The sequence below is a fragment of the Neophocaena asiaeorientalis genome, unplaced genomic scaffold (genome assembly GCF_003031525.2).
Source record: "Neophocaena asiaeorientalis asiaeorientalis breed wild unplaced genomic scaffold, Neophocaena_asiaeorientalis_V1.1 scaffold192, whole genome shotgun sequence".
NCBI lineage: Eukaryota > Metazoa > Chordata > Mammalia > Artiodactyla > Phocoenidae > Neophocaena > Neophocaena asiaeorientalis.
Window position 1 is genome coordinate 4349342 of NW_020185326.1, and position 17253 is coordinate 4366594.

Below are 17253 nucleotides of genomic sequence, written 5' to 3' on the forward strand. Positions count from 1 at the left end.
AGCTGCCATACCCATAGCATCCAGATGCTGTTACTTTGATTCCACTGGGAATGCAAAGAACAGACAGCTGGCTTTCTGCACCTGGAGTTCCTTCTTAAATCCAAGGCCACCAAAGAAGGCTCTCCCATGAACCATTTGGTTAGATTTTGGATCTGTGGGATTCCAGTAAGCTCCAGGTGGCCTCAAAGAGGAGGTGTGGTCTTCACAGTCCCACCTGAGGGAGCTGTCACCAAGCCCGTAGTCAATTATTACCTCATGGAGCCACAGAAAAATTCTGGAAATGGGTGGATAAGTCCTGTCATCCCTGTTGTACAGATGAGAAAAGGGATCAGAAAACTCCAAATTCACACAGCCTGTGAGAGGCAAAGCCAATTCTAACCATGGGAGTCTGATCCCCAAGATAGGGCTATTTGCTCCTGGACGCAGGAGATCTGGGTTTGCTGAATAAGAATTCTGGGTTTACAAATTGAAAGAAAAATTCAAACAAAATAAATAAGAGACACAAAACAGAACTGAGAGGAAAAACATAAAAACAAAAAAAAACCCAGCCAGGAAAATAGCTAGTTACAGTTAGGAAGCGCGAGGCTAGGATAACACTGAGGCAGCAGCTGTTACAGGCTTGCCTCCTGCTCTCAGAGCTTCCCTGCACCGCCCGGAGGGCGGATAACCAGTCTCTGAACCCAGAGCCGAGCCAGGACACCTGGGCAGAACCCAGCTTTCCTGTCCACACCCTGCCTGGGTTCAACTCTCACTCAGACCCCTGCACCAGCCCCCCGTGGGTTTTACCCACCTATCACCAGTCTAACCCCCTCAAGTCCATTCTGCCCTCAGTTGTCATGTCACACTGAAGAGGCCCACACAGTCCCCATTGCTCACAGCGAGGGGCCTCTCCCTGGGGTGGTTCTAAGACCTCCAGGAGGGGACCCCGCCCCACTTCTCTGCCTGCTCTTTCAGGTCTCCCCAGCCAAACTGCTGACATTTCTGCAAATGTGCCGAGACTTCACCATGCCTTCGCCTGTGCTGGGCCATCCGCCCAGAATGCCCATTCTTCCATGTCTTCCTAGTAAACAGCTAACTACTTATCTTCCTGTCAAGACTCAGCTCCCACATCATCTCCATTCTGTAGCCTTTCCTGACCCCATCTGGTGGAACTGCACTCGGCCGCCTGTTTCCTGCTCAGGCCTCCCTGGGCCTGATGTTCGCACACCACCTGGACCCCATCGCTAGAGGCACTTTGCATAGTGATTAAGGCACAGGCTTCAGGGCTAGGCAGATCTGGGTTCAAATCTGTCCAGCTTTGCTACTTACTAGCTATAAAAGCCACTTAAGGGCTTCCCTGGTGGCGCAATGGTTGGGAGTCCGCCTGCTGATGCAGGGGACGCCGGTTCGTGCCCCGGTCCAGGAGGATCCCGCATGCCGTGGAGCAGCTGGGCCCGTGAGCCAAAAAAAAAAAAAAAAGCCACTTAACACCTAAAAACATGTTCCCTCACCCCGTAAAATGGGAGTAATCTTCTCTACCCATGAGACTCTTAGATCAAGTGAGAAAATCTCTATTAAAGTGCTCAGCTCATGGTAAGCATTCAATAAATGTGCTTGCTACTGCCTTTTTTTTTAAAAAAAAAAAAAAAAAACATGGCTAGTGTGTAAGTTCCCTGAGGACAGGAACTGTGTCTTGCTTATCTTTGAATCACTGGTGCCCCACACCAGGCCTGACAGTTGGAAGGTGATTATCAATGATGATGCCCATCATTAATGAGGACGAATGAAGGAAGGATGGTGATGAATGGATGAAGAATGAATGAATGGATTGGGTGGGGAGCAAGAAACAGGACTGCTGCTGTTACTAACACTTCTGATAAGCTGTTACCATTTGGCTTCCATAATGACTTAGCTAAGATGCACGGTGAGAAGGTGCCATTTTGGGGGAAGACAAGGTGGAAAAAGAGATGTTGATTTTCTGAAGTTGTTTCTACACAAACTAGTGGTTATAGTAGTCACATAACCTTTGATCCAAATCTAGCCCCCTTGCTTAGTGCCCAAAGAGGAGCTTATTTCCACCAAGAACTCATGGGCACTCACAGCTCTTGTGTTGGGGATCCAGAAGGTGCCTAATGCAGCCCAGGCTATGTGGGGGGAGGGGGGAGGAGGACAGGGAGTGGGAGGAAAAATTTCCAGGTGTTGAGCTTTTATTTCTGGAAGCAAGAGATGGTGTTACCTGTATCACCTTGAGTCTGCTTTTGCCCTGACTTGCGGCCCTTGAGGCCACTCTTATAAGTGTTACTTTGCATGTAAGTGCTTAATGCTTTACATTAACCAAGCCAGCAGGTTTCTAGCTGGTTTTGAACCTGACAGTTACCTCTACTGCTTAGATGATTCAGACTCTTTTTATCCACTGATTGTTTCCAAACACATTTGAACTTGCTAGCAGAGTTTTTTAAACAGATGTGCAGGGGAATTCTCAATCCCTGCCACCACATCTGCCCATCCTCTGCCTGTCTCCTGGGAATGGAGGCATAACCTAGGTTGGCACCCGTGGCACAGCTGTGGTGGGGTCATTGTGACCCCTGGTGGGTCTCCCAGGTTTGGCCACTCTTGAACATCTGACCGATTCCACACTGGAGGGAAAAGCTTCAAAGTGTCACAGTTCCACAGCAGAAACCTGACCTGAAATAGCAGCTGAGAAAAAAGGGATCTGCAAGAAACAAGAGGTGGGCAGGTGAGGAAAAGGGTGTCCCTGCATCTTTCCTCCCAAACCAGCCTGTACCTGGTAAATCAGGACAATTTTGCCACCATCCATAAAGATGAGTTTGCTCTGAGGCCCTCAGGTCTCCCCCAGGTGCCCTTGAAGAATGAGCAGAGACATCTCTACAGTCACACAGCGGGATGGAATCCCACAGTTTCTGTCCAGTCCTGGCACAGCAGGGAGGGGAAGGCATGCCAGTAGCTTCTGCCTCCCACAGTAAGTCTTATGAAAATGGAAAACCAGAAAGAGCTTTTATAGCATAATGACCTTGAGGCAGAAAATCCGCAGCCAGAGCACATATATGTCTCCACGGAATTGACAGGCAAGGTTTCCACCTGTTGAGGGGTGGCCATTATCATGTGTTAGAGCAGAGTCCTTGAGAGCCCAAGCCAAGTTCCTCACCCCAAAGACAACCAATGGTACCTACTCACAGCACCCAGCCCTGCGCCTTCTAAGCCACTGGTACCTTTGGGGAATAAATGGCGATGGGTTTTCAACATGGTAATTAGACCAAATTCTAGTCTTCTAATGGCGATTAAATGCATCACAAATCCCTTATTGATTCTGTTTAGAGAAAGAAATAAGTCCTGGCTTAGGCTCCCTACTGGCCAACCGCTGGAGCCCGCTCACCCAGTGACATGTCCTGCACAGTTTGTGCACAGGTGGTGGGCGTCAAGGGCATCCAGGCAAGGATGTTCTTGGGGACTGACTGTGCGCTGAGCTCAGCTGATGCCTTTTCCTTGATCTTCTAGGATCTGAACCACCAAAAGACAAGACCATCGTCCTGGAACAGCTTCGTAAGATCTCCCTACCTCTCTACAGCATCCTCTCCGCCCTTACCATCCTGGGAATGATCATGGCCAGTGCTTTTCTCTTCTTCAACATCAAGAATCGGAATCAGAAGTAAGTCACTCATGCCCTCCTCTTGGATAGTGCTTTCTGGGTAGACAAGCCTCATAGACAAAGTGTAGGAGCATCACATAACACGTTCTCCAGGGGCACAGAAGTTACTAGGGCAGTTTTCCAAAGTGTGCCGCTTAGTCACTGGGATGTCATTAGATGTTTCATGTGAGTGTGTGTGTGCGCGAGCGTGCGCGCACACACACATACACACACAGGCAGGAGCACTGCTTGCACAGGAAGTCTGGCTTAAACAAAATTGAAGGGTCCAAGTCCACAGGTCTTGGAATTTTGGCCATGCATGTGCACTGTGTGGTGGTCCAGGAGGAGAAATATAGAAGCAGAATTCCCCAAACGTCTTTGCCCCACCCACCAGCATCTTCAGGAAGCACTGCCAGAGGGAGATCACTGAGTTCAGTAAGGGCACTTCCCATCCATACAGCATATCACAGCCCAGGAAGCGCCTCCTTCATCATCTCGGTTGACCCTCGAATAACGACCGCAATTGCACATGAGAGCGCTGGCTCGATGTCCGAGGGCTGGAGAGCCCCGTCCGAGGCCGCACTGCTGTGTGTAGCAGAGCCTATCCCCTGGGTTTCTGGCCTTGATCCCTTTTCCCCCACGCGTGCCCTTCCCTCTCCGGAGGAGACCAACTCACTTTCCGAGTTATTCTGCCCAGCCATGGGTAGTACGGGCCACCGCCCCAGGCAGTGGTGTTTGCCGAGCACAACCAGCTTCTTTGGTTTCCGTAGAAATCCCTGACCCCTGCTCCCTGCCTTGTTGTGGGAGTGGCTGAGCAGGGCTCAGAGGGTGGGCCTTCACGGGGGTGGGGGGGGAAACAGCCTCGGTGCCCCCCAGAGGCGGCGCGGCTCTGCTGTCATGCCCAGAAGGCACACAGGGCGACCTCCTGGGCTGCAGGGACGAGCGCAATCCCAAGAGAAGAGGTTTTCCTTCTCTCCCTGCTTGCCAAGGAGGAACTTGGCGGCTCTAGAGCTTTTGTTGTCATTTTGGGGTTTGTTTTCATTTTGTTTTTGGTAGCAGCTGCTTAGGTCAAACCTGTTTGCTGAAAAACAGAAAGTTGTATTCACCTGTTGTTTTATTTATCACCGATAACACAAATATTGCCTCCAAAAAAAATTGAAGCAACTCTGATCTACTCTGTACAAGCCTTAAATGATGACCATGCATGTTAGCACTCGACACAAGGCCCTGGGCATGTGGTCAGCTCTTAATGTTAGATTCCCTTCCTGCAAGCTGCAGTAGTTTTTGTCATAACAGCAAGTTGTCCCTGTCATTAAGACTATACTCCTTTAATTCCTAACTACCCCCTCTTGGCCTCCTGGGGGGGAATTACCATTACTCTTTCCAATAGGCTGGCTTCCGTGTGAATTTTTTTTTCCAATAAATTTATTTATTTATGTATTTATTTATTTTTGGCTGTGTTGGGTCTTCGTTGCTGTGTGCGGGCTTTCTCTAGTTGCAGTGAGCGGGGGCCGCTCCTTGCTGCGGTGCGTGGACTTCTCACTGCTGTGGCCTCCCTTTGTTGCAGAGCACAGGCTCCAAGCACGTGGGCCTCAGTAGCTGCAGACGCAGGCTCAGTAGTTGTGGCTCGCGGGCTTCAGAGCACAGGCTCCGCAGCTGTGGCGCACGGGCCTAGTTGCTCCGAGGCACATGGGATATCCCCGGACCAGGGCTCGAACACTTGTCCCCTGCATTGGCAGGCGGATTCTTAACCACTGTACCACCAGTGAAGTCCCTGTGTGAATTTTTTGACTGGCTTTTCAGATTAAAAAATCTACAAAGAGATAGGAAATAAATGTCACTGTTGTTTCAAATCCCCCTCTCTTCTATCTTCCTTAATGCTACTCATCCTTTAAGGTCTACCCCATCCAGGAAACCTGCCTCAGTTCTGGCCTCTCCCCTCCTTGCTTCCTATGGTAATAAGAATGAAGGGGCCTTAGCGGTTCATGGTTTACAAAAGGACCTTCAGGGACCCAGTCCCCTCTCAGCTTCACATGTGTCCTAGGCAGTGGTATATGTGCTTTTATAGGTGAGGAAACTCAGTCGGCTAATTGACTTGCCAAGGGTGCACCTCATGAGGTCACAGGGGTGCTTGCTGGACTCAGGGCTTTCAATTCAAAAGCCCATGAGGGGTCCACAATTTACAGCCGGCTTTTTATCACTCTACTACTTTGACACTGAATTTTTAAATGTGAAAGGATTAATAGAACTGCAGAATGCAAAAGAAAATGCTCAGGGAACAACTGACCATAATTACAATCTGCAAAAGAACACCTGGACCATGGGGGCACCTGAAAACCCAAGACATTCTGAACAGATTGTGCTGGGGGAGCCAGACACATCTGAGAGTAAATTCCAGCTGGCTGATGGTTTAACACAGCCTGGTGAAGACAGGGGGAGGATGGGGGTGGGGACTCCATTGTCCATCTCCACACCTGGTACCGGGAGGTACCATGCGTGTGGCCCTCTTTGTGCTCAGGACAGTCGATCACTGTGGAAGGTTGCTGAACATAGATTAGAATTCTCTAGATTTGGCTGTCTTCCCAGCCCCAGCCAAAAAAAAACCTGTTGACTTAACATCTTTGTGTAAACTAAAAATTAATGGTTGAAGAAGCCAGCAATACAAGCTGTCCCCAGAGAAGTGATAGGTGAACTTGACTGAGAAGACAGGAAAATCAACAACTAGAAATCGATAGCATCGCGGTCCTATAGTGAGGGGGAAACAGCCCATCAGAGGAAGCACAGTCTTGGGGAGAGGGCAGTGAAGGAAACCAAGGTTTCCATTCTTCTCTCCTTCTCTAGCCTTGGTGACAAGATACACATTCAGAAAATATTTGCTGCAGGAGTAGCTAAATTAACAGTTCTGCTAACTATAGTATTTCTTTCTTTTGTCAGGCTGATAAAGATGTCAAGTCCATATATGAACAACCTTATCATCCTCGGAGGAATGCTTTCCTATGCATCCATCTTTCTCTTTGGCCTGGATGGGTCCTTTGTCTCTGAAAAGACCTTCGAAACCCTTTGCACCGTAAGTCATTCTGCACATTCCAGTGGTTTGTGATACAAGGTTTTCTTGGTGACCACAATCACCAAAAACACAGATACAAACCCAGAACTGCATGAAAATACATGAACAGGCAGCAGACAACTTGTTCAGCCATTCAAGCAGTTCAACAGGGCAGCGCGGTATAGCTTTCAGACCAGAATGGACTTAAGTATTGCCTGTAAAATTAAGAGCCTGGATTTAACAGGCTGTTGCTAGAAGACAGCCCACTGAGAATGATTGAATAACCTAGAAAAGCAAGGGAGAAAAATGCCCACCCAGGCACTGTGCCTGGGGTCAGAGTCAAGGCTGTGTAAGAAGGAACAAGTCTGCCCACCAACCTTGACGGCCATCACAGAATATAAGGAGAGATGTTTGTATGGATGACTTTGAGTTGTACAGAAAAGATCGCTTTCGTTATTCTCTATTTAACAGCAGTGTTTCTCAACCCTTTTTTTGCTAATTGCCCCCATAAGGAGCCTTTTTAGGCTTTTTTTTTCTAATTATCCCTTCTTGAAATTTCAATACCAAAGATATACTGTATTTCTGTTTATGTACTGTATATATACCTATAGTTTCTATATAAAAGAGTAATAATTTCTCACATTCAAGAACCAGTGTTGTTCCCCTTGGGAACTATATCACCCCCATTGAGAATGCATATATTTAAGGAAGCCCAAAACAGTGTAATTTATTTACTATATTTTAGCAATGTTATTTTGAAAATTAATTAACATGTTTAAAAATGTTGTTGCCTAGTTATTGTTGTTATTAGTTGTTTTTCTTTTTAAGGAGTTTGTACGTTAGCAGTTAGCAATTGTGTAGAACTCAGTTGAAAGTATCATTGGCTTACTTTTTAGGATGAGGATGGCCAGTTGGGATTTATTTCTGGACTTTACTGTGATCTCTCAGAACTGGGTAGGACATGCAGTAATTCATCCAATTCCCCGCCTGGAGGACCAGAGCTAGAAGGGATGGTCAAAGGATCAGTGTTGACCAGATTAATCCAAAAGCAACTCTTTTGTTATTGCTGTTTTCTATTAAGGTGTTAAGAGCAACGTAGGCCCTTTTTTGGAAAGCAGTCTCTTTTAGATTATATTTGCTGCTCTGTAGTCTTAGTGTCGCCCACTACTGGACGATCATAAAGTAAAGGTTGGCAGTGAGGATTAAACAAGTGGAGGACCCCATAAATGTGCTGCAGGTCACCACACACACCTTGGACTTTCGGGACTGCATTGGGTCTGTCAACTTAAAAAACATGCGCAACGTGAGAATCGTGAGTTAAGTTTTATCTGGGACAAAATGAGGACTATAGCCCGGGAGACAGCATCTCAGATAGCTCTGAGAAACTGCTCCAAAGAGGCCGCGGGGAAGGTCAGTATATATGTGATTTCGGTGAAGGGGGGGAGTACATGCAATCAAGCACAGATTTTTTGCAGGAGGTTACTGCTAGTCATGAGGAGCAGACGTCACCATGAAGGATTCTAGTGCTTTTCTAGATATAAGGAGATATAAGAATTGGAATCATAAAATTGGCTCCTAAAAATATCTAACTATCAGAAGACCTGTTCTGCCAGGTTTTCCCAGAGCACAGAGCGCCTCATTCCTGCTCTCCACCTGAGCTCCTTTCAGGGGGTGTTGAAGGTCAGCAGGTGCAGCAGCACATGATCTAATCCTTGTAGGGGTGGATGGCAAGTGCCAATTTGTAGTTGACAGATCCCCAGACTCTGAGACAGCCCGTGGACTGGAGGGAAGTCCCTGGAGCACGTGGTGATGCTCCCCTGATTCCTGCAGATGATGACATCGGACTGACTCTTGTTGATAGCCAGCTTCAGCGTGAATTGTCAAGCAAATGAGATGTCCCCAGAACTCGTACTTTGTTTGAAAGGTTCCACTTGAGAAGTGCGTGGTCAAGTCCCCAATACCCCAGGGGGTCCCTGGGGTGCTCAGGCATCCTTCCCTCTCTGGGGTGGACCTGGAGGGCAGTCAGGCCCCACGTGCTCCAGAGCTCACCTGATTGAAGCTTCCTACTCAGAGTTTTTTATTCTGCCCTGTTTCACTCTGCCCTTCTGGGGGTTAAGGAGGTGAAGTCGAGTCACAAGTCCCCCACGTGCCTGGCATCAGAGTGCTGGAGTCAGCTTCCGAAGAAGTTGAGCCACTCAAAAGTCCCTGTGGGTGTGGGTTAGCAGTTTGTGCCCTCAGAAGTGTGACCCTCTGGCACAAGGATGGTGACCGCAGCTTGTGTCTCGCTCGCTAGAGGCGGTGTGAAGCGCTTGAGGTCCCCCTCAGTTCTGCATCAGCATGACTTCTGTGCCCTGTGGGGCCTTGTGAGCTCATGGGTGCCAGGTGTGTCTGTGGTCAGCTTTCCTGGGCAGTAGTGTGGCCCGAGGGAGGGGCTGCTCCCAAGGCACCCTGAAGAAGCTAAGCAAGGGGTTTCCCTCTTTCCTCTGTCCCTGGGGACGCCCTCCCCAAGTTTGAGGAGACCATGACGACGGCAGTAATGAAAATGGTTCCAGGGGCCGGTTTGGTGACTTCTCATTTACACAGTGCTCTGATCTTTTGGTGGCTCCCCGAGAGCTGAGGGGCCCACCTTGATCTACTGGCCGAGAATCACGGGGGCAGAGCTCCACTTCAGTCCCTCCCAGCTCCTTGTTGCCGGCTCCTGCCACCTGGGAATGCATCCACTGGCCCGAGGTCCCATCTTGGGTGCAGAGACATGAGGCCCAGCCCTTGGAGAGTCTCTCCCTCCCTGAAGGGAATTCCTGCCATCTCACCATGCTCACGAGCCAAAGGCCGTCAGAGCACAGGTGCTTCCTGGAGTTTGCCCCGAATCCTACAGACACTGGGTGACGCAGGCTAGGGAGCCCAAACGAGGACATCCCCACACCCGGGTGTTTTCTCTTAATGAAGCCTGACATTCTGTTCTGGGAGTCGTGCTCATTTGCGTGAGGGGAAGGCTGTCCTGGGAAGCCTGGCAAGGCGGTATGAATAAATCATAAAGCGCTTTACAAATCAGCATTAGCTGGAACATGAGGGCTCTGAAGATGTTAGGGCCTGGTTCTCCCCACCCTGAGGATTCATTTATTTGTAGTCGGGGCTGTTTCGGAGGCTCTGCAAGGGGAAGCCCACATTCGTGACTGTGGAGAAAAGGCATAGATTAACTAGTGTGGATTGAATTGGGTCAGCACAAATGTGTGCGTGGCTAAGACCGGGGTCACTTATTTAATCATCCCCAATATTGATTGCTCAGGAAGGGGAACCAAAAGCTCTTAAATTTAGAGCCTAAGTGCACCCCAGTGGGTGCAATGTGGGTTGTCCACCTGCTATTCCAGAGGGGTCGTGGCTCCTTTGTTTCACTTGGTGCCTTGGATTGTGTACTTTCTGGGCCTAGGAGGCCCCCAGTGCGGTGAGCACAGGTCTTCAACAGCCTGGGCTTGACTCTCGCCCCCTACACATACTACCTCCGGACTGTGGAAGTGACTTAGCCTCTCCGGGCCTCAGTTTTGTCATCTGTGAAATGAGCACAACAAATCCCTATGCGGGACTGTGGTGTGGGCTAAATGAGACAATTCAGAGGAGCCACCTGGAGTGTCAGGCAAGTAACGAGGGAGTGGGCAACTTTCTCCCTGCCACGGTAAAATCTCCTCGTGTCCCACACTGTTTCTGTAGGAAATCTCACAGGACAAGGGACAAGGTGGACCACGACGCCAGCTTCAGATGTGGAGTAAGAGAAGGCACAGTTCAGTCTGTTCTGCTGCCATATGAATGCCACTTTTTTCCCTTTTAGTTTTCAATATAGAAACTAAACACAGTGATAAACAGTAAACACCACCTCAGGAAGAAACCTGTGACGATCACGGGATTATGCCTCTCGAGGGGCTGTGCCTCTGCTCAGAAGGGCTGTTATAACTCGGACAGTGGGGTGGGTACATGTGTGAGCATGTGTATACACACTCACACACACACACAGAGCTAGGGAAGCAGTCACACTCAGTTCCCATCCCCCGCTCCCTCTGACCCTTTCTGGCATCTTCCCAGCCTAGTTGCACTGAGTCTTGCAAACAGCTCGCAGCTACAGCGTGCTGTCTCCCTGGACACTGAGTGGGTAGTGTAATCACCATAGCAACATGGCCCCTGTGGGCACGAAGCTGCCTATGAGGACAGTGCTGGGCGTGGGCCAGAGCCCCCATGCCAGGGGGATGGCAGGGCCCTCACACTCGCTTATGCAGCTCAGGAATCCCAGCCCCTGGCAGCCCAGAGAGGGAGCGAGGTGGGTGGGGAAGAGAAAAGGTGCTCGCCTTCCTTGTGGAATCCTAGGCAGAAACCCCAGCAGGAGCGTGGAGGGGTAAGAAGGGACTCTGCAGTGAGGACGAGAAGACCCAGGTGGGCCTTTGATCCAGTGCAGGTCTCAACAGCTCCAGGGGCATTCAGGGCATTTCTGGGCGTGGAGGTGATCAGCAGTGCCATGTGAGCTCCCCAAGCCTGTGCCCTCATAAAATTCAGCATTCTCTGCTGTGATTTACCTTGGGCCAGCAGCCAGGTGAAGCCTTTCCTTCAAATCCCCATAACCACCTGACAAGGCAGGGTTCACTGTCCCCGCTTCACAGGAGAGAAAACCGAAACTCTGTCATACATGGCTAGGTGGCAGGACCAAAGTATGGAACTAGCTCTGTCGGACTACAAAGATGTCTGAGACATTTCATTCATTTTTTAAAGAAATATTTTGATTTTTTGTTAGCTGGTTTATACCAGGAAAAACAGGTCAACTAAATTCTTAGGAATGTGGGCAATATTTATCTCAACCAAAATTTTTGTCCAGATTTTTTTTAATTGGAATATAATTGGTATCCGCAGGGGATTGGTTCCAGGAAACCCCGCAGATACCAAAATCCAAGGATGTCCAAGTCCCTTATATAAAATGATGTAATATTTGCATAGGTTATAAGCAATCCTCCCATATACTTTAAATCATCTCTAGATTACTCATAATACCTAATACAATGCAAATGCTATGTAAATAGTTGTAAATCCAATGTAAATGCTATGTAAATAGTTGGTGTGGCAAATTCAAGTTTTGGTTTTTGGAACTTTCTGGAATTTTTTTCTTTTTTTTTTTTTTTTGCGTTACACGGGCCTCTCACTGTTATGGCCTCTCCCACTGCGGAGCACAGGCTGTGGATGTGCAGGCTTAGCGGCCATGGCTCACGGGCCCAGCCGCTCCGCGGCATGTGGGATCTTCCCAGACTGGGGCACGAACCCGTGTCCCCAGCATCGGCAGGCGGACTCTCAACCACTGCGCCCCCAGGGAAGCCCAGCCCTGGAATTTTTTAAAAAATATTTTCAATTTGCTCCCTGTTGGTTGAATCCATAGATGTGGAACCCACAGAAACGGAGACCTACTGTAATTCACATACCATAAAATTCACCCTGTTAAGGTGTATAATTCAGTCATTTTAGTATATTTATTCATTCATTTTTGATACATCCCCAAAGTATAGCATAGTGCCTGGCATATAAGAGAATTTCAGCCAGAATGCTTGCATTCAAATCCTTAGCTACACTACTTCCTGCTGTGTGACTTGAAGTTAGTTAACATCTCTGAGCTTTAGTTTACTCCTCTGTAAAATGGGCATACTCATAGGATTGTGAGGGTTAAATGAGATAGTGCATGTAAAGCACTTAGTGCCTGCCACATAACAAGATTCAGTAAATGCTAGCCATTATCATTATGAATGAATGAATGAATGAGTGAATGATGGGACTGTGTCTGAATAACTGTGTTCACCTCTGGACACAGCTAAGAGAGATACTAATAAAGCAGAGCAAACTTGGCATGAAGAAGAGGCTGGAAAACTGGGGTTGATGGCTGGTTGATTGTGTGTAGGTATGTCCATGGCAACTTCCAGCTTTACATGTCCTTGCTCTGCTAGATCTGGGTCGGGGACAGACTCAGGGCCTAAGTCAAAGCCAAGCTGCTGTACCTCAGCCACCTTGAGTGCTGAAAGGCGCCTCAGGGCAGGCTGCGGGGGAGGTAAGAATGACGCAGGTGGGATCTCTTGGACATGAGTCCCCAGTCACTGGAATCTGATGTGAGAACTAGGAGAAGGCAGTTCAGCCCAGGGCTGCTCTGATGGAAGCCCCGAGGAGCGTGGCTCAGCTTTATCTCCCAGTTGCCTCCACTTGCTGAGATTCCTGACTCCTTTATTTTTTTACCTTTTATTAGAGTACATATACACATACACATTTCATAAGCGTATAACTCAACGAATTTTCATAAACTGGATTCAGCTGTGAATCCAGATCAAGAAACAGGCCATTGCCAGCATCCCAGAAGCCCTTCCTACCCGCTTCCAGTTACTATCTGCACCCCCCTCCCAAGAGTAACCACCGCCCTAACTTCTGCCCACACAGACAGTGCTGCTCAAAGGGCATGTGAATCACCTGCAGACCTTGGTGAATGCAGATTTCGGCTCAGCAGGTCTGGGGTGGCCGGAGGTGCCGCAGCTCTAACAAGCTCCGAGGTGATGCTGATGCTGCATCCACAGACCACACTTAGAGTATGAGGTCAAGATTAGAACCCATGCTTAGTTTTGAGTTTGTCTCCTGGAGACTGATGATAAAAGGAAATGGAAGCACCAGAAACCCTGTCCCGTGAGAATCAGCAAGGCCTGTTTGGGCCAGTTAGGAAAGGTGATCCTAGCCCTCCACCCTGGAATCTCAGGAAGCAGGGCCATCCCATCACAGGATGGAGTGCTGGGTTCTGGATCCTGAAGCGTGCTCTCAGCCATCCACCCTGCTCACAAGAGGTATATGAATGAGCTCCGGATAGGCAGCAGCTGGGAAGGGATGGAATAGTGGGGGTCTGGATACTGGATTTGGAAGCACGACGTCCTCTTCCAGCCCTCCCAGAGATGCTAGGATCTTATAACTCTGACTCAAAAGGCAAAGGCTACCTGGGAACACCCAACTGGCCTCCCAGTAAGTTCAAGAGTGGTAGGAATTAGTGATGTTTTCAAGTAAAAGGCCATAAATGTCTGTGATATTCTTTTGCTTGGTGATTTTTTTTTTTTTTTGAGACAGTTGAGAGAGAATCTGATGTAAAACTGTGGTTTGGGGGCTATTTCAGCATGTGATCCCATGTTGTTGGTGGCTGGCCATATGGTAAAGTGCTTTGTGATTTCAGAAGGTAGCCGGAAAGCTGGGCCAGGGGATGCCCACAGGCTTTGATGGTTACCTTTCCTGGCAGATTTAGATCAACTTAGGGATGTGGCTGAAGGAGCTGGTGTTGGCAAGGCCTGTTTGGGCCAATTAGGGTCCTGGACAGGCCATAGCCTCCCCACCCCCATCTTCTTTGTTCTTAGCCATCCAGGGTCTTCAGTTGTGAAGGGCTCCCTAGACCTCTGGCTTGCAGAGGAGGGGGCTGAGGAGGGTGCCAGGGGTGCCCCAGACCCTCCAGCAAATGTGCAGATGATGTCCCCCCATCCCACACACCCTCATGTGAATTACTGCAAGCCCCAGCCCTTGTCTTATAATTCATTCATGTGGTAACATTTCCCAGGTACCTACTGTGTATGAGGGTCTGCAGGCACAGAGCTGGACACAAATCACTGCCCTCGGGGAGTTAGCGTAGATGGGAAGATGGGAAGATGTAGTTAAACAAATAACTCCCATTCGGTGTGTTCTATGCTCTGATGGAGACAGGCCTAGGGGAGGGAGTGGAGGGACCAATCAGGGAAGGCTTAGAATAGGCGACCCCTCAGAAGGAGCTGCAGTTATTAATGGAAGTCCTGAAAGATGCCTCCTATTTGCTCACAAAGTTCCTAGCAGCTGCAGTCTCAGTGGCACATCCATCTCTCCTTCTGATTCCAGTGCTGGAATGGCTGGAAGAAGGACCTCAGTCCTTGTCTTCTTTGAAGAAAGAATTCAGCAAAGAGACCAAGATTGTGAAATAGAGACAGTGTTTATTAGAAGCAAAGTACGTGTGGAAGAGCACACAGGCGAACTTGGAGTGTGTTGTACACAATAGGGGCAGCTTAGGTTGCTTGTATGCGGGCAGTTTTCCAGTTGTCTCTGGCCAGTCATCTTGCTTGTGCCCATATTTGATCTGACACTGGGTCCTTCCTGGTGTGCCCACACATCTCTCAGCCAAGATGGATTCCAGCACAAAGGTTTCTCGGAGGTTGGCAGGACATATTACGGGGCGGCACTTCTTCCCTCCTTTCGTGCCTCCCCTACACTGAGGACCCCTTCTGTGCATGGGCCAGACTGGGAAATCCTATTGACCACAAGAATGAAGACATTGTGGTCACTTTGCCTTTCACCTAATCCAGGCCCAATGCTCCAGCTGGTCTCTTATCTTGAAGTATCAGCAGGAGACCAGTTGCAGCTGCTCAGCCTGGGGCCTATACACCTCCTACCTCACTTCCTCTCCTGCCTCCACACCCACTCATCCACACCTTCAGTCCACGGAGCCGCATGGAGGTGCACGTCAGCCCCCTCCCCAGCACACACCCACACCCCCCGCTACCACTGCCCATCTTGAGAATGCTGTGCTTCCAGAAAGCTCCCTAACCTCCAGTCACTGAGGTACCTGCGAGGGTTGTGTGGGGAAGGGGAAGAAGGGCCTCCTCCCTGTTTCGTTGCCTGAGCCAAGGCCACCAAGTACGGTTATGTATTTTGTGCACTGCACAAGGGTGTTGGCGTCAGAAGTGGGCGGGAACTGAATATAGCCTGCGATCTGCTCTCTGAGTCGAGTTCTTCAGCTGATAGGGTCTTAAGGAGGTGGGGGCCTTTCAGAAAGGGCCTTGAGGGGGTGCCTGTTGGAAACTCCTTCTTCTAGAGAGGGTGGCTTCCTCTGATTTGCCCCAGGTCTCCTAAGATGCCCCACTGGCCCTAACTTGGGTCCCAAAGTACCCTTGTTTGTGCCCAGAATCTCCTGTGAGCCCTTGAATTGTTCCCCCAGAAAGTTTTTGCTGTACTCTAAACTCTAGAAGGCATTTTCTATGCAGATCTTACTTAAAGGACACTGGGTAAGACAGAGGCTTCTGGAGCTGTTTCTAGAGCATGCTCTTCAGAGGCATATTGCTTTGGGAAACACTCCGAATCTCTTCACCACCTCTCCCTCCAGAAAGACAGGCAGGCCCTGGAGATCCCAGGCTGAAGTCTCACCTTTCAGCTCCAGACTGTAACGCCTCAGGGTAACGGAGGTCTGGGGCTTGCTTTTAGATAGTCTGGGGTCTCCCTTGCCTGCCTTCTCACTATTGATCATGTGGGGTGAACAGTCAGAATGAAACAAAAGGCGCTTTTCCGAACCTTTCTGGACAGCAGGAAAACGGCTCAGCCCCCAACATCCAGCCAGCCGACAAGGCTTCCTCCAACCCAGTCATCATCAGAACAGACCTGCAAGGGAGGCTGTGTGTTCCTCTTCCTGCTGGTCCCCAAAAGAGCCGTGAAAGCCCTTCACTCTGGCAAGCAGGCCTTCCCAAAATCAATTGAATGAGCAGCTAAGCAGAATTGCTCCGGGTGTAGATTTTTCTTCCATCTGGAGATGTTCTCTAATTGCTTTTTCCTTTTTCATAGTTGAGACTGAGATGGCCATTGCCTGCCTAAAATTCCTCTTCCCCATGGTTGCATGTCAGGTTGTGTGCAGAGGGGGCCAGGGGCTTTATGTCTAAGGAGAAAACAGGAAAGACATTAACATTAGAATAAATGTGTTTAAGACTTTGGGAGAGAGAGTGAAGTAGCTGTTTGTCTTATGTTGATGAATCAGTAGAGACTTGTATTAGAGGTGATGTAATCATTAGAGAAAACAGAATCATTTGAGCCCTGCAGAACCTTCTAGTTTATTTGGCATCATAGAGTCACCCAGAAGGGAGATACTTGGGACGTCATCAAATGAAACTTCCCTCAGCACAGGAAGTGCCCCTATAGCACCCTGAAATGGGGTCCTCCAAGCTGTGCTTGAATCCATGGAGTGATGGGGAGCTCACTACCTCCAGGACAGCATATTTCGTTGCGAGGAAGGGACCACTGAGGCCATAAGCTCAGCCTTTTTTGCCATCCAGTTCTCCAGTTCTGTCTGCAGTCTTCCTTTCCTGTGCTTGCTCAAGCTCAGCTTGCACATTTTTGGTGATCTCATTACCACCTAAGCGGGCCCACCCAGCCCAATCACCCCCTCAGTGCTGGATCCAGAGATTTAAAGGTGGGCAGTGTAGGCCCTGCACCATCTCGTGGGAGAGGCAGGCAAGTAATCAAGTGGACATCATCTCAGAAACATGCATGACCAGCACAGCAGAAACATGCATGAGGACAGAAATCTCAGGGAGGAGGCAGCTGTGACCTCCTTGCAAGCTCTGGGAGGAGCTTCTCAGAGGAGGTGTCCCACGAATATGGATTTTGGAGGACAAATGAGAATCTGTAAAGAGCTTAGAGAGAGGATGGCATGATGAGTGGAGGAAATAGCCAGTGCCAGGCCCGCATCGTGAACCAGTGTGATGTGTGGGGACGTTTAAGCAGCGTGGAATTGCTTGGGTGTGAAATGCTATGT

The 17253-nt window shown here is 49.2% G+C and overlaps 1 protein-coding gene across 1 annotated transcript in view; it reads left to right on the forward strand.

The window, feature by feature from the left end:
* Nucleotides 1-17253, forward strand: part of GABBR2 (gamma-aminobutyric acid type B receptor subunit 2) — a 354769-nt gene that overhangs the window by 269206 nt on the left and 68310 nt on the right. The window contains exons 10-11 of the mRNA XM_024734390.1: nt 3496-3646; nt 6560-6692. Coding sequence (XP_024590158.1) covers nt 3496-3646; nt 6560-6692 — 284 coding nt within the window. The remainder of the gene's footprint in view (nt 1-3495; nt 3647-6559; nt 6693-17253) is intronic.